Genomic DNA, 20,548 nt, shown 5'->3' with positions numbered 1-20,548 from the left:
GTGACATCTGCCTCCAGATCTTTAACTAACATCAAGACTTAGATCAAGAAATAAATAATAACTTAACGTGCCAGAGACTTCACAGTTTGTTCTAAAATAGGGATCAACCTCCCAGGTCATGACGGACCATAGAGGGTATAAAGATGGACGGTGGAGCAGCTCCTCTAAAGTGAAGCCAAATCAAGTAGAGCTCCCCCTGGTGTCTGACTGCAGTATAGGTCATAAGCTCCACCCCCTCCTTGTTAGTGGGCGGGACTTGGGCCAAAGTAAAACACTAAAATACACGTCAAATAATTTTTTTTTTAAGGATGGTTTCTGTCATTTTAGGTAGTTAATATAATGTTGATGAATGTTCAAATGGCAATTTTTGGATAAGTTTAGTTATCTGACACTATAGAAACAGGTGGAGGTAACTAGTGGAGGTAGAGCAGAGCGTAGTATTAATTAAACTAAAACGCCAGTGAGTCTGGAGGAAGTGTGGGCGGGGCATCAATATCACGGCTCCACGTGGCTCCGCCCTCAGACCGTACTGATCAGACTCTGGATCCAAACTCACAAGATGGCGCTGCCCGTATCCCCGGGAAAATAGAGTCAGTTTGACCAATGAGAGGAAGAGGAGACGTGGTGTCCATATTTATATACAGACTATGTGACGCACAAACAAGAAACAGCTGTTCATGGTTTTGAGTCTGAGCTTAGTTGTTGTTTCAGGTGCAAACAACCCTTTCAGTTTCCACTTTATGATTTTATTTTATCTATTATTAGGTACACCTAATGTTCATGAGAGAGGGACAGTTCAGACGGTATTATGTCACTTTAATCTCTGGAAAGTCCCAGAAACTGTCGCAATATTACAGAGAAATGTCCACAGTTCATAGTTAATGATTATTTATGTAAGAGAAAAATGATTTTTTTTTTCCAAAAAACATTTTAGAAAAACTCCCAGAGCTGCTTCCCTAAACATACACTTTCCTCTTTTTTTTTTAAATTTTTTTTGTATCTTGAGCAGCAGAAACTTTTCTTGGAAACTTCCACCTTGGTTTCTCCTGCAGACTTCAAGACGCTGTGTGGTCCAGTCCAGTGGTTCTGTCAACAGGTTGTTGTAGACTGTTACGACCCCTTAAATGCAACGAGACATAAACACAACAATCAAACTAAATATGCCAGTGTTTGTGTGGTGAAGAAAAGAAAAATGCTTTATTAATCAAGCAACACTACTAATACAAAAACACAATTGTGGAGGAGAGTGAGACGGTGTGGCTGTGCCAAATAATCATAAAAACATACTGCAAAACTAGGCCTATACTGAGGCCACGGTCACACGTACGAAAACGGTCTTTTCCCTCTCCGTTTTCGATCATCGTTTCAAGAAATATCCGCGTCCACACAGGTCCGTTTCAGCACGACCGAAAACGCTACTTCCTATTCCAGGCCTATAGGTGGCGCTGTTTCAGTTTCAGAAATTAACCAAAAACGGAGAGGAAGAGGCGGAGCATGCGCACAAATCTTGAGCGCTGTTTACAAATCTCCTTTTTTGCTCAGCGTGGTGGCACAGGAGCATGATATGTTGCCCTAGTAACCCTAATAGGCTCAATATCTTCTCCAGCAGGAACACGAGCATGTAGTCCGCCATTGTTGTTGATGTTGTTATGAGACGTCTCGCGGGATGTGGAAGGCTGCTCGGGGGTGTGGCGATGACGTCATCGTTTTCTCCGTTTGTGTCCGTCCACAAAGAAACGCAAGAGCTGCGTTTGCGAGTTTCTCCACCCTGGGACCCGTTTTCAGAAAAGTGCGTTTTAGGGCTATGTGTTTACAGGATACGTCTGGACGATCGGCCAAAACGATGAAAAACTTCTGCGTTTCTGCGTTTTTGCGTTTCCGTGTGGACGAGGCCTAAGACTACAGCTGAAACAAAATACAAACAAAAACCTCTCCCCTGGGGTGATTGGCCAGGTGTGATCCACAGGTATACTCTAATTGGGTTGAGTTAACCTGAGAGGAGTGAGAAGGAGGAGGGGAAGAAGAGAACAGGAGGGGAAGACACACATACAAAGAATTCTGCCCCCTGACCCTGCCTGTCACGTAACATAGACTCTCATAGAAAAAACACTAGAGTTAAATGAAACGCCCACTTCCTGAGAACAGCTATAAAGGAAGCTCCTTGATACTCAGTCTGTCTGCGCGCTCTGAGTTGTCTCCATCTGACAAAACATGACCTTCAGCAAAGTTCAGCAAAGTTGTGTTTTGGTGAAATCAGGATGGACTCTGTGGATGTTTCTCTGCTTTCTAATCACAGGTAAAAGATTATTCTTTTCTTTAAATTAAATTAAATTAAACCTGAAGCTGAGCTACTCCAGACTCTAGAGGAAAACCTTAGATTTATATTTGATTGTGAAACCCAACAGGAGACCAGAGTTCTTTCGATTCTTCTCGTTCCGTTGAGGAGCAGAGCGCGCGTTAGAAACTTCAGTTTTATTGAAAAACCGAAACTGTAGATGTGGTTTAATTTATTTAAGTATCTGGAGGTTGGATCTCTTCCTGTGGTCTACTGGTTGTCTATGCCACAGAAATATTAACATACACTGACTTGGCCACTTTATTAGGTACACTAGTGAATTCAGTCTAATCTCAAATCCTCCTGGATTAGATTAGATTAGAATCAACTTTATTGTCATTACACATGTACAGGTACAGAGCAACGAAATGCAGTTTAGCATGAACATATTACACAGATTGATTTTATTCGTTAAATGTGAGTAGACTATAAACAGGACCTATAATATAATTTACAATAGAAGAGATGATCAGATGATAAATTAGTTGATACAAAAACAGATAAAGTGAGAAATTAAACAGTCCAAAAACAATAAGCAGTAGCTGCCTAATGTTACTAAACTAGTGCAATATTCAGTATATAGTACTGTGCAAACAGACTATTTAAAGTGTATGACCATCTAATGTTCAGAAAAGGTTTTGATTTAACTGATGATCAATGTGGAGGATGGCGTCTGTGGAGCTGTTGAACTGCACTGACTTGAGGAGATGATGGATATTTTGGAACAAGCTGTGAAGTCTTTTTTACTGAAAGTACAAAGTATTTATTCATTTAATTATTTATCTCTATTTATTTCTACCAACCACAGAACAGTTCTCTGCAGGTGTGTTTCATTAGAATGCATTCACTAGTATACCTAATAAACTGGCTACTGAGTGCAAGGTGTTTTTTTTGAAGACGGCTTCGTTGGCTGCTTCTCTGTGTGTGTGATGACGCTCGGAAAGTTTGCAGTGATTATTCTTATTAATTGTTTTTGAAGAATATATGCACTTCCTCTAAATGAGACAGGAAATATGAACTAATCTGATCGTACATCTGCAGCGTCAGGTGATGAACTTGCAGAATCTTCAAGGTGAATTTGAAGACATCTGAGCTTCGGTCTCCTGCAGGTTTCTTCAGGTTTCTTCAGGTTTCTTCAGGTCTCTTGCAGGTTTCTTCAGACAGATCCCTTTAAACAAAGTGGTTGTGTTGGTTTTGTGACCGTGCTCAGAACAGGAAGCGTCCATCCCAGATGCCCGTCATCTGTCGTCCAGGTCTCTCCAGGTTGAGTTAGCGAGAACTCAAAGCACCTGACGATGTTGACAGATGAATCATTTAGGAAGTGATTTTTTTTTCCCATCAGAGCCACCGCCTTAGTTCTCCTTTAAAAGAAAATTCTTTATTTCACTTCTTGTTTAGTAAACTTTAAGTCATTGTGTTATAATGTTTTTTTTTCCTGAAAGCTGGGTTTTCCTCTCGGGCTCAGAACGTCCTCCCCTCAAAAGAGTATTTTCCTCTTGGGGTCCGGTAAGTGATGAGAGAAAGAGGCAATCAAACATTCCCTCAGAGGTCGGTTTGTCCCAGTGCTGACCTCAGCTAATAAAAGTAAAAGCAGCTTCCTGTTTCAAGCTGAAAACAAAAACAGCTTCATGTTAAACTCACAAAGTTGTGACCTCTGGTCCTGACCCTGTTTTTTACCAGGTGCCCTCTCCACGGTCTCGGTTTACCAGCCTCCCGTCATCACCGCTGCTCTGGATCAGGACGTCGTCTTGCCCTGTTGGCTGCAGCTCTCCCGGAACGTGAAGATGGACTCCCAACCCGTCCTGTACTGGATGTACTTGAAGGAGGACATGACCCCCCCACCCCGAATGTGGACCCCCTCGGAGGAATATGTCGGACGGGTAGACCTTCTGGACGACCCCGACTCGTTGAATAAATCCATACTTCTCAAAAATGTCCAGTGGACTGACAGTGGGAAGTACCAGTGCAAACTCTCGATCACGACCACGACGGAGGGAAGTTTCAGGAGAAAGGGCAACGAGACTACACTGCTGGTTTATGGTAAATATGACGTGGGTTTTTTTCTCATTGTTTATTGCTGTAAAAGAGGAACACATGTCCTCACGTTTATAGGTTCATCTTCTCCTGGGGTTTCTCAAATTAAAGACAGAAGTAGATTAAAGTTTAGGTTTGAGGGAAGGACTGAGGTTGATGTCTGAGCAAAGACTCCAGACGATGTTTCTACAGTTCATTGTAGAAATGACTCAAAACGTCAAAAGATTTTCACACTAGTCCTGAAAGTAGACAAAGAGAACCCAGTCAGACACATGAAACGGAAATGAGTCAATATTACATATCAGAGAGGAGCTCCTCTAGGATCCAATCAGAGTCCATGTGTTCAGAAGTGTTTCCATCAACGTCATGAGACTCAGGTGTGGTTCAGTTCCTGGTTTAGTTTCAATAAATCAGGGATTTGTCTCAGTCTGATCTTCACAACACATGTTTGTGGACAAAGGAGCTTTCTGAGGAGCTCAGAGAAAGAGTTGTTGTTGCTCATCAGGCTGGAAAAGGTTCCAGAACCATCTCTAAAGAGTTTGGAACCCACAAATAATCCACAGTCAGACAGATTGAAGACGACTGTTCCCCTCCACAGGAGTGGTCCACCAACAAAGATCACTCCATAATAGTCTGAGAGGTCCCAGAGGAACCCAGGGGAACTTCTAAGCAGCTAAAGGCCTCTCTCTCATTGGCTGATGTTAATGTTGATGAATCCACTCAACAACCATGGTGTGATGGACAAAGACACTGCTCTCCAAGAAGAACATTTCTAAACATCATGTGGACAAGACAGAAGACTGTTGGGACAATGTTTAGTGGACAGATGAGACCAAAGTAGAATAGTTTGGTTTAAATGAGATGAAACAACACTGCATCATTCCAGCATCAGAACCTCATCCCTCCATCAAACATGGGGGTGCTAATGTCCTGGTTTGGGCCTGTTCTGCTGCATCTGGACCAGGACGGCTTGTCCTCATTGATGGACCAATGAATTCTGAATTCTACCAGTGAACTCTAAAAGAAAATGTCAGGACATCTGTCCATGAGCTGAATGTGAAGAGAAACTGGGTCATGCAGCAAGACAACGAGAACCAAGAACACAAGTGGTTCTACAAAAGAACGGTTAAAGAAGAACAAGATGAATGTTTAGGAACGGCCAAGTCAAAGTCCTGACCTTAATCCAATAGAAATGTTGTGGAAGGACCTGAAGCAAGCAGTTGATGTGAGGAAACCCACCAACATCTCAGAACTGAAGTGGTTCTGTTCTGAGGAATGGGCTAAAACTCCTCCAAGCTGCTGTAGACCACTGATCAGCAGTTACCAGAAACATTTAGTTACAAGGAGGTCACAGCAGATACTGGAGACAAGTATTTCAGTTCCATGTGTTTGATGGGGTTCCCTTTGTCTACTTTCAGGATGATGTTTCAAGCGGCTTCCTCAGTTTTAACTGAAGGTTGCCATCCAGATTAGTCTGAACAGTGAGACAAGAGAGGATCAGGTGGTTACCAGACTCTAGTCATGTGACCTTCAGGTGGACTCCACCTAAAGATGTTCCTGATAGAAACCTAAACTCCCCACCAGACATTAAGAGTTGAACACTTGGAGGAAACATCTTCTACAAACACAAGGTGATCCAAACACATGAGTTTGGATCAGCTTTGATTTTTAGATGTAAAGCAAAGTTAAACGTTGTATGTCCTCTGCAGATGTCTCCACCTGGTCTTAATCTAAATGTGTCTCCACATGCGTCCCCAGCCAGCACTTGAGATCTGATCTCAGTTTGTGTGTCTGTAAATCAGCAGCGCCATCATGTGGTCAGTAGAATATTGTAGCAGCTGCTGTCTCTGATGGATCTCTACCTCTCAACCTGGACTCTAGAGACCAGATCAGTGAGGATGGATATCACTGTGAGGGTCTAAATAAAGAACACATCATGCAGGTTTAAATCTTTAGTGTTCAACTCCACGTTTCAGTTTTTACGTTTCATTAAAATCAGATTTGATTCATGAGTCGAGTGCAGAATCAAGGCCAAGTTGAGTTTGTTGAAGCTTTTTAGGAAGTCTCTGTCAGGCCTGATTCTGTGTTGTGTTTATTAAAAGGTTTCTAAGGAGAACAACATTGTCAGGAAAGCAGAGTATTTACATCAGCTGGATAATTAAAGAGAAAGAGGAAGTAAATATGAAACTGAGAGGTTTGCTTCAAAGAGGTTCAAAGAAGTGTGAGAAGATGATTTAACGTGAGGGTTAGGGTTTGGGTTTGTTGCAGGATCTGGACGTCGAAGGCATTTCTGATTGTGACATCCTGCATGTGAGCAGCTACTAAAAAGCTCTTTAAAATCTAAATCCTGTTTTCAGGCACGGTGCTCTTCGGCGTCACCAACCACAACGACTCTTTGCTCCGCTGCGAAGCCTCCGTGACGAGGGGCGCAGGCTTCACTCTGTCTGTCCTCCACGAGGGCTGCAGGCTGGAAACGGACGACTCGGCTCTAGGAGACGCCTCCGGGCCGTTCGTCACTCTGTCCGAGACCTTCTCTCTGAGGGGGGGAGGGAAATATGAGTGTCAGCTGCGTCTGAACAGAGATCTGATAACCAGGAGCATCTTCTACAGCCACCTGCCTGGTAACAGCTGCAGCTTTCATGAATAGCCTTAAACAGTCTGGAGTCACTGGTCAGATGATGTGCTCATCTTTCCTGCTACTACAAATATAAACCACTGAATTCACATTTATTTGGAGGAGGTTTACAAAACTCAAAGCTTCTCGTGTTTTAATTTACAACACAAACGTTTTACAGTTTTTCTTCTAGCTCTGATTTAAGTGAGTTAGGAGCTGATCTCTTTCACCCGCTCTGTCTCTGTGAGTCATGGGAAGCTGTTTCCAGAGCGAAAGGAAGTGGCTTCAAAGAATCTGCTCCTCGCCGTCGTTGTTGTTCGCTTATGTTCACAGAAAACTGAACAAATGAAACCAAACTAAACGTCTGAGACGCCTCAAAGCTTTTGCACACTGTGGAGAATTAACCCTGTGAAGCCTGAGGCATGAAATAATAATGAATAAAATCCTTTTAGGACATTTAAACCGAATTTTAGAGCAACAACAAACACTTTAAATATTTATTTGGCTTTTAGTTTTACCTTTTGGTTGAAAATTAAAACATTTTCTGTTGTTGTTCAGGAAAAGGTGAACTGCAAAACTAAAGTCTGTGTCTCTGAATTGGTAAATATATATTCTACAGGCTCTGATCGTCATTTAATTGTGTTATTCTGACGATTTAAGACAATGATGAACCTCTGCAACATTAAGTTGAACAGAAATATCACATAAATATCTAAAAAATCCACTAATATGGAATAAATGAATGCACGTTTAAATCTTTCAAATAATCAGTTTAATTAAATTAGAAAAATATTTTGTGTACCTGCTGTATCATGTTTGATTTTACTCTAACATAATATATAAAATATGAAGTTATTATAAGCAGTGTTGGGAACGTTACTTTAAAAAAGTAATTAGTTATAGTTACTCACTACTTGTTCCAAAAAGTAACTGAGTTAGTAACTGAATTACTCTATAATAAAAGTAACTCGTTACCAGGGAAAGTAACTATTTGTGTTACTGTTAAAAAAAAAAGTTGCTATATGTCAAAGAATTTGGATTTTTTTGAGCAGTTTTCATAAGTCAGTTGAAATGACTAGAACAGACAGGTGTTTGTACATAACTTTCGATATTTATATATATATTTTATAATTATATTTATATTAAATTTATTTTTATAATATTTATATTTCGGTAGGGTTTAGACGGCGAGCTATCGTCTGTGGTGGAGGTATCGGTGTTTTTGGCCACTAGCTTTGTAAATGCGTGTGTCGTTGTGAGATGCTTCATTAAATTAGAGTTGCTTACAGCGGATGTCGAGAAAGTCTTTGCTCCTGGACATAATGTACACATTACATGCACGTTCCTCCCTTTGACCACAGTGAATTCTTTTATTTATTGAAGTAGTGCTTATATCTCCACCTTGAAAATGCCAACTTTTCATCGGGTTGCTCCTGACTCGCCGTCTCTGCTGCTTCATCGAATCTCTGTTGAGCTGTTGGGTGTGTGTGTGGCGCGTGTGCTGTCATGTGTGTAAAACCACTGGCTCTGATTGGCTACCATGAAACATGACTCTGCCTTAGCCAATCATAATCGCTTATCTCGTTATTAACCCACCTCCTCACTAGCGGTGAGCCAGGGGTGCGTTCGGATTACACAGTTTATTCAATCGATGTATAGTAACGCACCGCATTTAATGTCCAGTAACGTTAACGGCGTTGTAACGACGAGAAAAGTAATTAGTTAGATTACCCCGTTACTGAAAAAATGACGGCGTTACCTAACGCCGTTACTTTAAACGGCGTTATTCCAAACACTGATTATAAGTTAATTCGATAAATTAAATATCCATATTAAAATATTAGTAACAACATAAACTATATTCATAACATAACGTTTCCAAAATTAGCAAAGATTTCCCTGCAGTCCTATGAAGGCGGCCATTTTGGAAATGGCTACCAAAAGCTGCTAATTATCTATGAGTCTCTAATTGTTGACTGATTAAACTCATGTAACAAATATGAAGCTCTTTGTGTTAAAGCTTTACTTTCATGACTCTAATGATTTTTTTTTTTTGTGTGTGTGTGTCTGGACAAGGTGGACATGGACAACAAAATATGTCCGGGACACAGTGGCCTGGTGTTGGAGGTGAGTCTGTCCAAACTGTCCTTAAAGAAACTTAGAGAGTCAAATCAGACAAAATCAGAGGAGATGCCTTGTTTTTCTGTTGGTGGTTTGTTTCTAGAAAGACTCTTTGAGACGTTTCCACCATAGATTGGTAGATTGGTCAAACTGATGCTGGTATCCTGGGATACGGGCGTCGCCATGTTGAGAGTCTACACTTCATCTAGACTCACCAGTGGGCTTTGCTCAACCTCCACCAGTTACTAAGAAATGTTGGAAATAACAAAACAAAACCAACAAATATCAGCATTATGTTATAATTTTGTTTAATGTTTTAGTTTGGCCCAAGTCCCATGGAGGGGGCGGGGCTTACATGGCCTATAATGCATGTACAGCAGCCAGCCACCAGGGGGAGCTCCACACGCTTTAAGCTGCCATGGCGTCCACTTTCTTTACAGTCTCTGGTTTTCGTCTTGGTCTGTACAGACTCACACTTTAGAGTTAGATTAGTTACTGCTGCTTTCATCACTTCACCTGATCAGAGTAGTAGCACACCAAAAATACTTGTTTGGCAGAAGCTGACCTATTTGAATTTACATAATTTAATTTAATTTAATTTAATTTAATTTAATTTAATTTTTATTTTATTGTTTATTTATTTGATATAATTTAATTTCATAGCATTTAATTTAATTTATTGTTAATTTAATTTGATTTAATTTAATTTTATTGTTTATTTATTTGATATAATTTAATTTCATAGCATTTAATTTGAATTTATTTTATTTTATTTTATTTGAATTTACATAATAATTTAATTTTATTTTATTTAATTTAATCTAATTTGTGTTTCCCAGCACCATTGTACCCAGAGCCGTGGTTCCTGTACACCGCCCTCCTGCTTGTGCCCGTCGCCTTCATGCTGGGCGTGGTCACCGCCACACTGATGCGCAGATGAGGCTGTTCTTCATTGTCAGACTCTTATATCAAGTTGTTGTATAAACAACAAACTGCCATATATTAACAATGACTCACTACTGACGGTAAAAGTCAGGTATGCTTCTAAATAAAGTGTTGCATCCTGTCACTGTGTCGCTGACGAGTCACAGTTCACTGACAAATAACATTCTAACGTTCCTCCAAGCTGCTGTAGACCACTGATCAGCAGTTACCAGAAACATCACAGCAGATACTGGATAAACTACAAGTATAATATTTTAATGGTGATAAATGTGGACGGTCACATTTCATGGAGAGTCAGTTTGTCTAATAAGAGAAAATATCTCTAAATGTTTTCAGAATGAAAACATTAGCGTGTGATTTCCTGACTTCCTGTTGACTAATAATCTTCTCCCTGGCTTTTAACCCATGACTGAAAGTTTTATCATCATAGTTTTTATTGTGTTTTTATTTGTAGTGTTTCTTATTGTTTCACACACTTTATGCTTGTATGTTTATTTTGCTTTGTTGTGTTTTTTAATCTGATGTTCTAATTGTGATTGTTTTAATTGTAAAGCACTTTGGTTTAAGGTGCTATATAAATAAACCTGACCTTGACCTTGACCTTGACCTAATAAATGTTACCATAGAGGACATGACCCTTCATATAACCAGCTACATATTTAATTACATTTAATTACTGTATTTCTATCATAAATTGTATATAAATCAAGGAAAATATAAATCTCCAAATAAAGAATTAAACGTAATTTGTGATATGTCATGACACGTCAAAAAAAAAAAAAAAAAAAGGTTTTCACATTCAGTTAGAAAAATAGAAGTTAGTTTTTACTTCTTCATGTTGTAAAACCGACTTCTTGTGAGTTTAAAGGGTCGACCGACCAGAGTCGTAGTAAATCTCAGTCCTCAGGTTCCCCTTTTCTCAGAGACGAGTTCATGTGGTTTTATTTTCACAGTTTTCAGTTTTCATTTCCTCCTCTCGCCTCTCTTCCGTTTTTTTAAATCATAACACTGTAAGGTGTTGATAGTCTGCCTCCCTCTGGTGGTCGCTGACAGCAGAAAGTCACACAAGGACTTTTTAACCTTGACTTGGTCTTTAAAAGTCAGAACATGTGACCACATCCAGGTGTGTTAGTGCCAAAGGAACTGTTTTCATTTTCTCATTCTGAGCTTTTTATTCATTTAAAATCAAATTAAATCTACACACGTCAAAGGGCAGCATCCTGAAATTAAATACATGTTGTTCTCTAACGTGTTTGCTTCAGGCGAGACCACTTTCCATCTTGTTCCAACATCTGGATCATGTCTCCAAGTCAACAAGCAGCTGTTGATGGTTCTGATCCAGCGGTAGGTAGAGATCCATTTTAATCATCATTGCTTTACAGAAATCTGCTTTCAATTTGGCCCTAAAACGTTTTTTTAAAAAAAGTAGAGTAAGTAAAATCAGTAAAAGCAGGTACTTTTATAGCTTTATAGTCGATGTAGTACATTAGACTCCTATTCACGGTCAAGGCATTAAAAAGGAATCTCTTATAAAATCACAAAACACGCAAAGGACAAAGGCCTCGTCACGTTTTCTTAAATCAGACGTCACTGAGGACTTGAAAGCTGCTGCTACTCGAGCTGGACGCCGTCACAGTTGTCTGTTGACTTCAACAGTCTGGAAACACAGAAAGGAAGAGAAACAACATCAAACCAAACTCTCACATATGCCAAAGACCTCTGAGTCCAGTGGGTCGGTTAAAGCAAAAAAGAAAAGAGACAAAGAAAATGACTTACGCTTCCTGAGCCTTACGAGCTTTGCGAGCCTCCCGACCCTCGTGTTCGTCCCACGTCTTCTTGTAACAGTAGATCAGAACCAGAATGAGCCACAGCTGCAGGAGCACGATCAGCACATACATCATTATCTCTGCGATCACGGACGTCAGCTCCCGATTGGCTGGAAAACAGAAACCAATGTAACTTAATTTCAGTTAAGTTTATAAGGGAGAACGTGTGTTTTTACAGATTAAACCAATGGTCTCTTGGTGTTTTATAAGTCCAGGACGTTTTAAATGAAAGACTTTGACCAGAGTCCGGATGGCCTCCTCACCTACAGCCACCACAGAGAGCTCCACCTCCTTCTCCACGGTGACCTCTTCATTGGACAGCGACAGGAAGAGCGTGCGGTGGAAGGTGCAGCGGTACGTCCCCGTGTCGTTGAAGGTGACGTTGTGAAGGTAGACGGCGCCGGTCTGAATGTCCCTGTTCAGCGTCCCGTGCCACTCGAGGCGGCCGCTGAAATCCTCGTGGAGGATCTCAGCAGTGGGGTGGTCGTAGTGGAAAATCTGAGAGATGAAAGAAATGTGGGACAGAAATAAAAACAAAAAAAAAAAGTTTGTCTGTCCCCTGGTGGATTTATCAAGGCTCTGCAGCCACTAGCTTTTGGCAGCCATTTCCAAAATGGCCGCCTTCATGGACTTTCTAGTTTGTTTGTTTTTTTTTGTTGTAAATATTATTAGAAAATGCTCATTTAGAAAATAATATAAGTTGTTGCTGATATTTCTACATGAATATTGACTGAATCAACCTATAGTTAGATTTTACTTCGTACATTACGCTGGAAGGTTGTGGATAAAACATGTTACAGCAGCTGTATGTGTGGCAAGGTTAAGTATTATTTGCCAATATTTATGATTTAATTAAACTAATTATTTATAAGATTCAAGACATGGCAGCAGCAGAAGAAGAAGATAAAAAAGAATAAAGAACATGAAGAAGAAGAAGAAAAACCAAGAGGAGAAGATTGAAAACAAGATGTGAGAACAGAGTTCATGTCAACATCAGGAGGAGACTGAGTGATGAAGAAGAGGAGGAGGAGGATCAGATGTTCCTGGACCATGGACTCACATGTCTGAAGTCCTCCTCTCCCTCCGGTCTGAAGTGCCAGTCCACGCTGGCTTGGGCTGGGACCTCCTCTCTCATTTTACAGGAGATGCAGCCCAGAAGGAAACCTTCTCCTGCCACGGCTTCGGTCAGAGAGTCCACCTCCGAACAGCCGGCGCTGCACTGGGACACTGCAGGGGAGGAGGAGGAGGAGGAGGAGGAGGAGGAGGAGGAAAGAGAAGAAGATGAAGAAGAAGAAGAAGAAGAAGAAGAAGAAGAAAGGAGATGATGATGATGGAGGAGAAGACAGAGACGACGACGAAGAGAAATAAGAATAAAAGAGAGGACTTTAAATTTAAAGTGTGAATCCGTGTTAAATGATCAGACTCTTAAGAACATGGAGTCAGAGGAGCAGCACAAACAAACATCTGTAAAAGAATAAGAAATAAAATGTAAAGAAATACGTCTAAAATTAAAAATAACAACAGGAATAATTAAATAAATAAAATGTGTTTATTTATATGTTATATACTGTAGATTAGTAGAAACTAAAATCTATATATTTTTAAATATTTATTTATTTATTACACATAAATTATTTTCCCTGTTTTGTTCTGTAACTATTTTAAATGTATTTTTATTTATATATTTTTAATTTTTACCCCTTTTTTTTTGCTATTTTCATTTTTCTTTTGCCTCTAATTATTTAAAATATTTTCAATATTGCATAAATAAAATGTTTTACTTCTTTTCCTTTTATTTTCTTAATCTTTTTCTGGTTTTAAACACTTCATAGGACTCTCAGAAATATTCCCACGTGTTCCTTTAGAGTCTGATGAACAGGGACTAGAGGGAAACAAGAGGAGTCTTACCAAAAAGACTGAAGACTAAAACCAAACATTTCATTTCTGCTGGAGCAGCTGTTTGCCGGCGCTGGAGCTGAAACGTGAAGCTGCAGAGAAATACCAGCGCTGCCGAGGTTACATCCACGCCTCTGCTGCCCTGGTTAGGTCCATGTTCAGTCTGGAAACACGTCAACGATCGGGACCTGACACAGGAAACAAAACATAAAAACCTTTCTGAAAGTTTTAGAGCTCTGCTGAAGTCCTGTCTGACTTTAAGGCGGCGGCTAAAATTAGAGCGTGTGAATCCAGGAGAAACCTGAGACCACGACACCTGATCCAGGACCAGGTCCAGAGCAGGACGGCAGCCATGTTTCCTCTCAGTTATCCACTAATAATTATAATAATAATAATAATAATAATCAGACTGTACAGCTATTATTTGGTTGTCATCATTTCTGTTTTCACTCGTTCCTCTTCAGTGCAGCAGCAGCAGCAGCAGGTCTGAAATCTAAAACCATCCGACATGATTTGTTAAACAAATGAGCTGAGAGGAAGAAAACAAAAACAGCTGTTACAGAGAAGTCACAGAGAGAGTACGACTGAAAACTAGAAACATCTTTATTTTTGTCTGTAACCGTCCAACTCTGAGGCTCAAGGGCACTTCAGCAGAGACGCTGTAGGACATCTGGGCTGGTACTGATTTAAAGATACAGACGTCCGGTCCAAGCTGGACACCTGGTCCCAGGCGTCCAGCTAAAAGTACAGGTGTGGACACACCTTGTTTCTATGGTCATTCCCTCCCTCCTTCCTTCCTTCCTTCCTTCCTTCCTTTCTACTATCTTCTTTTTTTCTTTCTTCCACATAACAAACAGCTGGTCATGGTTCTGACCCAGCGTTATCTTGGTGTCATTGCCGTTAGTTTGTACAAATCTGAGTTTCCATTGATTCCATTTATAAAAGCAACGGAAGGGGAAAGCGTCGTTGCTAATCTGCTAAACGTCACCAACCAGCGGCTGCTCGTCTTATCACGTCTGATCGACGCAGTCAGAAAAAACGAGGGCGGCGAGGTCAAGGCCGCCCGCCCGCCCGGACGGACGGACGTGGACCGAAGGCCTCGTCGCTCTGACACGATGAAGGTGATGAGTCTGTTTTCTGTCGTGGCTGTTCGGGTCAGATGATTAAACATGTCTGTCTCCGTGTTTTGGCTGCCGTGGAGGTCATGGATGCTGTCATGTGATGTAACCTGATGAAGCTCTGATGAGGGTCCTTGTCTCTCTCGACCTTGTGTTCGCCAGTGAATGATAGGGACGGTGAAAATCTGAATTCAAACATTCCTTCAAGGAAATGTTGACATATGTTGATAACCCCTGTGTGTGTGTGTGTGTGTGTGTGTGTGTGTGTGTGTGCTGTGTTGTTTTTTACGTGCCACTGTGACCAAACTGTGTGACACACCTCCTTCCTTCGCTATGCTGCTGCTGCTGCTGGTGATGTTTTTTTATTTTTAGCACAGATCGAGTTTCCAGTCCTCTCGATTCAGCAGCCGACAGCAACACAACAGCCCGTAAAGCTGCAGCGTAGGAGCAGCTCCTGTCCCGGGGCTGAGTACCACACGCCGAGAGGAGGAAGAGGAGGAGGAAGAGGAGGAGGAAGAAGAAGAAGAAGACGCCTCGTGCACCTATAGAAGAATTTGAAATTGCCAAGTCATAGTGATGCCCTGCCACTGATCAGAAAGGATGCAGAAACAGATGCTGCCTCCAGGTCCAGACTGACAGCGAGGTAAAGATGAATTCATTAACACGCGAGACGATTCATTCAGTTTTCTCCTCCTAAATGTTTCCAGTTGCTCATTTTTACTGTAAGCTCTGGTGTTCCATGTTATTCTGGGTCAAGGCTGTAAGATGCAAAGTGTGCATGCCTGCATTTGAATAAACTACAACTTCCTGTTAAACCGTCAAATGTGCAAAGAGCTTGGTCACTCAATAAATCAGCTGATCAATGCTTTTTTTTCTCCAAATAACCAACTGGACTAAATCTAAAAGCATATATACATTTATGGATTGTTTGTTCTCGTCTTGTTTTCAGCTGCAGACAAGGTGACCTGTGTTTACTGGATTTGTCCTGAAGGAATGACATCTAATCTCCTCTTACAGCCCACCAGAGGGTAAAGCGATGCCGCTGCCAGAGTCCGGAGGTGAGATCATTGTTGTGTATTCTCCTTGTACACCGTGTTACAGTGATTCTGCAGCAGTGATCTGGTTCTTCAGTCAGACTAGTCTCAGCTCCAGTCTTTGTCAGACTAGCCTCAGCTCCAGTCTTTAGTGTCAGGTCAAACACGAGGTTACCGCTGATTGCACGTGTAGGACACAAGAGGTCGCAAAGCTCCTTGTGCACGACTTTTTGCTCACCTCAGCTCCCTTCAAACTGACTCTGAAAGAGAAGCCAAGCGCGTGCCCTCACCTGCTGCTGCTGCTCAGAACCTGCAGACTGCACGCGGAAGTGACAACAAAGACTTTTAAATTAAACCGGTCCTCCTCGAAATAAAACAACACAACCGTGTAAATAAATCCAGTTTTTATATATATACAGGCTACTGCTCGGTTAATTATTTAATTATAGCTGATTAAATGTGATCTTAGAAGCAGTTTTGGTGTGTTTTCTACCGGTTTGTTTATTGTCAACAATCCTCTCGCCTCACTCTATGGTCAGGACAGTTATTTTCCCCGGACTGTACCACAAAGTTCGCTGGAGGGGTGTTCGATTTGGTTCGGTCTTGACAAAACGTGCATTTTAAGACGCGGTTGTTAATTCTTACGCGTAACATTTATAATACCTTAAACGATATATGTTTGTGTTGGTGTTTTATTAAAAGACACGGCAGTGATTATTTAGTTTAGTTTTACGAGACTTCTGACGACACCCCCCCCGGCGTACGCAGCGAATCGTTTGATCCGACTGACTTCGTTCCTTTTCACTTTTCGTCAAATAACGTTACTTTAAATCAAGTTAGTTCGCTGATGCTAATGCTAAGCTAACTCCGGACGTTATCTTCACATTTAGCCCGACAGCGGTGTTTTAAACGGGGGGTGTTTTTATAGAGAGAATGGAAGACGTCGGAGTGGAACTTTCCCTTCTGGAAATTAAAGTCTGTTAGTCGGATAGTCATCTTTTTTTTTTGTTGTTGTTGTTGTCGTCGGCCTTCTGAGGTCGGAGGAGGAGGAGGAGGACGGTTGGTTAGCGTTAGCTTGCTACAGGCTAACGGTTAGCCGGCGGCCGGCGGATGCTTCTGTGCGCCTCTAACAATGTTGATGTGTTCCTCCTGTGAGAAAGTGGATTTTAACATTGCTCCCCGCACCGTGGCTCGGCTGGTTTTCGAGGCCGAGCTAGATAACAGGACCGGAGGAGGAAACTCGTCCAATGGGAGGTAGGAACTCAAAACTTTACCCCCCCGTCCAGCCCGGCTGCAAAGTTCATTACTGCTGTCGGTGTCGTGTCATCTGAACGGTTTGGTTTTATTCTTTAAAAACATGAACTAACGCACTAACAGGAGGTTTGGTGCGGTGTCCGGGTCTAAGTGTTGTGTTGTGTTGTGTTGTGGCTTCGGGTTTATGGCCAGACAGGAGCTGCTGGAGGTTTGTGGAGGTGTGTGTGTGTGTGTGTGTGTGTGTGTGTGTTGGGACCTGGAGGAGTGAAGGATTATCACTCTGGACAAACAAGTCGCTGCCAAGATTGTTTCTTGTTCAAACAGATCACATCAAATACTGTCTGGCTTTGAAGGCAAACAATGGCTTCCCCCCGTCCTGAGGACACATCTGCGGGTTTCCTGTAGACTGTGGTGGCATTTAAATCCCGGTCTCTCGTCTGGTCGCTGCTGCTGCTGCTGCTCTGTGAGGCTGGGAGTCTTTCCCCTGGAAGTGCTGGGAGTTATTTATTATATTTATCTTGTGAAAGAGAGAGAGAGAAAGAGGGGGAGAGGTTTGCGTGGCAACTTTCTGAGTCACTTGAAGGGAACGATGGTAAATAAAACATCAAAATGATTCACAGAGCAAAAGTCGAGCACATTCTCAGATCAAAACAAAGGAGACAGAACTACTTCTTCTTCTTCTTCTTCTTCTACGCAATCAATTCAGGACTGGAGGGAGGCTGCTTCTTCACCTCCTCCTCTTCCTTCTCTTGTCTGCATTTAATCTCCCTCTTCTCCTCCCCTTTCTTCTTTACGTGCCATTTCTCTTCCCCCTCCTTTTCCACTTCCTCCTTCCCCTACTCCTGTCTTCATTCCTTCTCCTCCTCCTTCACCTCCTCTTCCCCCTCCTCATTTTCCACTTCCCTCTGTTCCTCCTCCTACTTCTCCTCTTTCCCCTCCCTCCTCACCATCCTCCCCGTTCTCTTTCTTCCTCCTCCTCCTCCTCTCCCATCTCCCTCTTCTCCTCCCCTTTCTTCTTTACATGTCATTTCTCTTCCCCCTCCTTCCTCTCCTCTTTCTCCCCCTCCCTCCCTTTTCCACTTCCTTCTTCCCCTCTCCCATCCCCTACTCCTGTCTCCATTCCTTCTCCTCCTCCTCCTCCTTCATCTCCTATGTTCATCTCCTCCTCTGCCTCCTTGTTCCCCCTCTCCTTCCCTTACCTCTTCTCCTCCTTCATCTTCCACCTCTTCTTCTTCATCAGCCCCTCCTGTTTCCTCTCTGACAGAATCAGTTCCAACATTTCAAACAAATATTTCACAAGTAAAAACATTCCAGTGAAGTTCTGATCAGGTTCAGGCAGGCCGTCGTTTTAAATACCAAGTCTCTTTTTTTTTTTACTTTTAACTCTTCAGGAAAGCCGCGTCCACATCCGTCCGTGTCTCTGTGATGAATCTGAACACTTTGAATCGCACCGAGAGGCCGAGCTGAAGAACGAGAGGAGCAGAGGTTCTGTTGAGAGGAGATTATTAGCGGGACGACAGGAAGCGTTTCGGCTTGAGAGGAGAGAATTGAGAAACTTCACCAACTTCCTGCTGCAACAGATCAGCTGTGAAGAAACAGCGGCGTTTCTCTGATGTGAAGAAACTTTAAACGTCTGGGCTCTAAAGATGCAGCGCGTTACTGTCGCTTCCCTCCACTCGACCAGGAGAGACTAAGATTGATCCTCGGGCGGCTCAGAAGATGACGATGTCCTCCCCTGTCCCGACGCTGACCGTCCTGCCCCCGTCCTCGGACACAGAGTCCTGGTCTCGCTCGCCGAGCCCCAGGCCGTCGCGGTCGGGACGCCTCGGCCGGTCCCACCGCAGCAGGACTCGAACCAAGAGACGCAGCGAAGACGACCGCCGGAGCAAAGCCCCGCAAATCGTGGTTGAGGATGGACGCCGGAGCCCCTCACCGTCCCCGGTCCGGTCCGAGGACGCTCAGATGGAGGGGGATCAGGACGGCCCTTCGGTGGACCTGCTCCTGCCGCCGTCTCGCTCCTGGTCTCGTAGCCCCTCGCCAAGCCGACGCTCCCGTTGGTCCCTCAGGAGCCTCCTCAGCAGAGACTCTGACTGGGACGGCTGCAGGTTAGTGCGCTGGACTCGTCCCAAATAACCAGCCGCCGGTTAGTCTGCGTCCTCACGAGACAATGAGACAAACTAGAGCTGGTTTTACCGGCAGCCGCACGTAAAGTTCAGAGGCTTAGAACAGAGAAGGTGTGTTCTTACGATCCAAGTCCTAAACGTCCTAGAGCTGGTCTCCTGTGTCTTCCTAAAGTCTGTCCTTGTCTTCTCCTAGAGTTGGTCTCCTGTAGCGTCCTAAAGTCTGTCCTTGTCTTCCTTGTCTTCTCCTAGAGTTGGTCTCCTGTGTCTTCCTAAAGTCTGTCCTTGTCTTCCTTGTCTTCTCCTAGAGTTGGTCTCCTGTGTCTTCCTAAAGTCTGTCCTTGTCTTCCTTGTCTTCTCCTAGAGTTAGTCTCCTGTAGCTTCCTAAAGTCTGTCCTTGTCTTCCTTGTCTTCTCCTAGAGTTGGTCTCCTGTAGCTTCCTAAAGTCTGTCCTTGTCTTCCTTGTCTTCTCCTAGAGTTGGTCTCCTGTGTCTTCCTAAAGTCTGTCCTTGTCTTCCTTGTCTTCTCCTAGAGTTGGTCTCCTGTAGCTTCCTAAAGTCTGTCCTTGTCTTCCTTGTCTTCTCCTAGAGTTGGTCTCCTGTGTCTTCCTAAAGTCTGTCCTTGTCTTCCTTGTCTTCTCCTAGAGTTGGTCTCCTGTGTCTTCCTAAAGTCTGTCCTTGTCTCCCTTGTCTTCTCCTAGAGTTGGTCTCCTGTAGCTTCCTAAAGTCTGTCCTTGTCTTCCTTGTCTTCTCCTAGAGTTGGTCTCCTGTGTCTTCCTAAAGTCTGTCCTTGTCTTCCTTGTCTTCTCCTAGAGTTGGTCTCCTGTAGCTTCCTAAAGTCTGTCCTTGTCTTCCTTGTCTTCTCCTAGAGTTGGTCTCCTGTAGCTTCCTAAAGTCTGTCCTTGTCTTCCTTGTCTTCTCCTAGAGTTGGTCTCCTGTAGCTTCCTAAAGTCTGTCCTTGTCTTCCTTGTCTTCTCCTAGAGTTGGTCTCCTGTAGCTTCCTAAAGTCTGTCCTTGTCTTCCTTGTCTTCTCCTAGAGTGGACTGGATTCAGTCCAATAAATCTTTCAGTCAAAGTTAATGTAGTGTGGAGAGGGTAGCTGGTACCTTGTGTTCTCTACTCCAGAAATGTTCTGGTCATCCAACGCTGCCATAAACTCCCTAACCCTCTCTGGAAGATGTTTCTCCTTGACGCTGTCTCCAGGAAACTTTTCTCTTCTTGTAAACGTTCAGTGTTTGTTGTTGTTGTTTGG

The 20,548-nt window shown here is 42.7% G+C and overlaps 3 protein-coding genes across 4 annotated transcripts in view; 2 read left to right on the top strand and 1 right to left on the bottom strand.

The window, feature by feature from the left end:
- Positions 1-3,385: 3,385 nt before the first annotated feature.
- LOC311496570 (uncharacterized protein) lies at positions 3,386-10,692 on the top strand (the record flags this gene model as incomplete). The annotated part of the gene is made up of 5 exons (XM_084556457.1): positions 3,386-3,407; positions 4,016-4,375; positions 6,727-6,990; positions 9,060-9,110; positions 9,944-10,692. The coding sequence occupies 5 exons, from the start codon at positions 3,386-3,388 to the stop codon at positions 10,042-10,044; spliced, it is 798 nt and encodes a 265-aa protein (XP_084412583.1). The 3' UTR covers positions 10,045-10,692.
- Positions 10,693-11,458: 766 nt separating this feature from the next.
- On the bottom strand, positions 11,459-15,957 carry LOC311496569 (sodium channel regulatory subunit beta-1; the record flags this gene model as incomplete). Its single annotated transcript, XM_084556456.1, has 5 exons — positions 11,459-11,706; positions 11,826-11,985; positions 12,139-12,373; positions 12,936-13,102; positions 15,912-15,957. 5 exons carry the CDS (start codon positions 15,955-15,957, stop codon positions 11,661-11,663), a joined length of 654 nt encoding a protein of 217 aa, XP_084412582.1. The 3' UTR covers positions 11,459-11,660.
- A 657-nt stretch (positions 15,958-16,614) lies between these two features.
- gramd1a (GRAM domain containing 1A) overlaps positions 16,615-20,548 on the top strand; it is a 31,088-nt gene continuing 27,154 nt past the window's right edge. The window contains exons 1-2 of one of the 2 annotated variants that reach the window (XM_084557986.1): positions 17,051-17,177; positions 18,569-19,282. In XM_084557986.1, coding sequence (XP_084414112.1) covers positions 18,897-19,282 — 386 coding nt within the window. In that variant the 5' untranslated portion in view covers positions 17,051-17,177; positions 18,569-18,896. Of the gene's footprint in view, positions 17,178-18,568; positions 19,283-20,548 lie in introns of both variants that reach the window. The other variant, XM_084557987.1, reaches the window with a different exon arrangement.

This window comes from Chelon labrosus, assembly GCF_963514085.1.
Source record: "Chelon labrosus genome assembly, chromosome: 12".
Classification (NCBI taxonomy): domain Eukaryota; kingdom Metazoa; phylum Chordata; class Actinopteri; order Mugiliformes; family Mugilidae; genus Chelon; species Chelon labrosus.
This window is presented reverse-complemented; position numbering and strand designations above follow the sequence as displayed.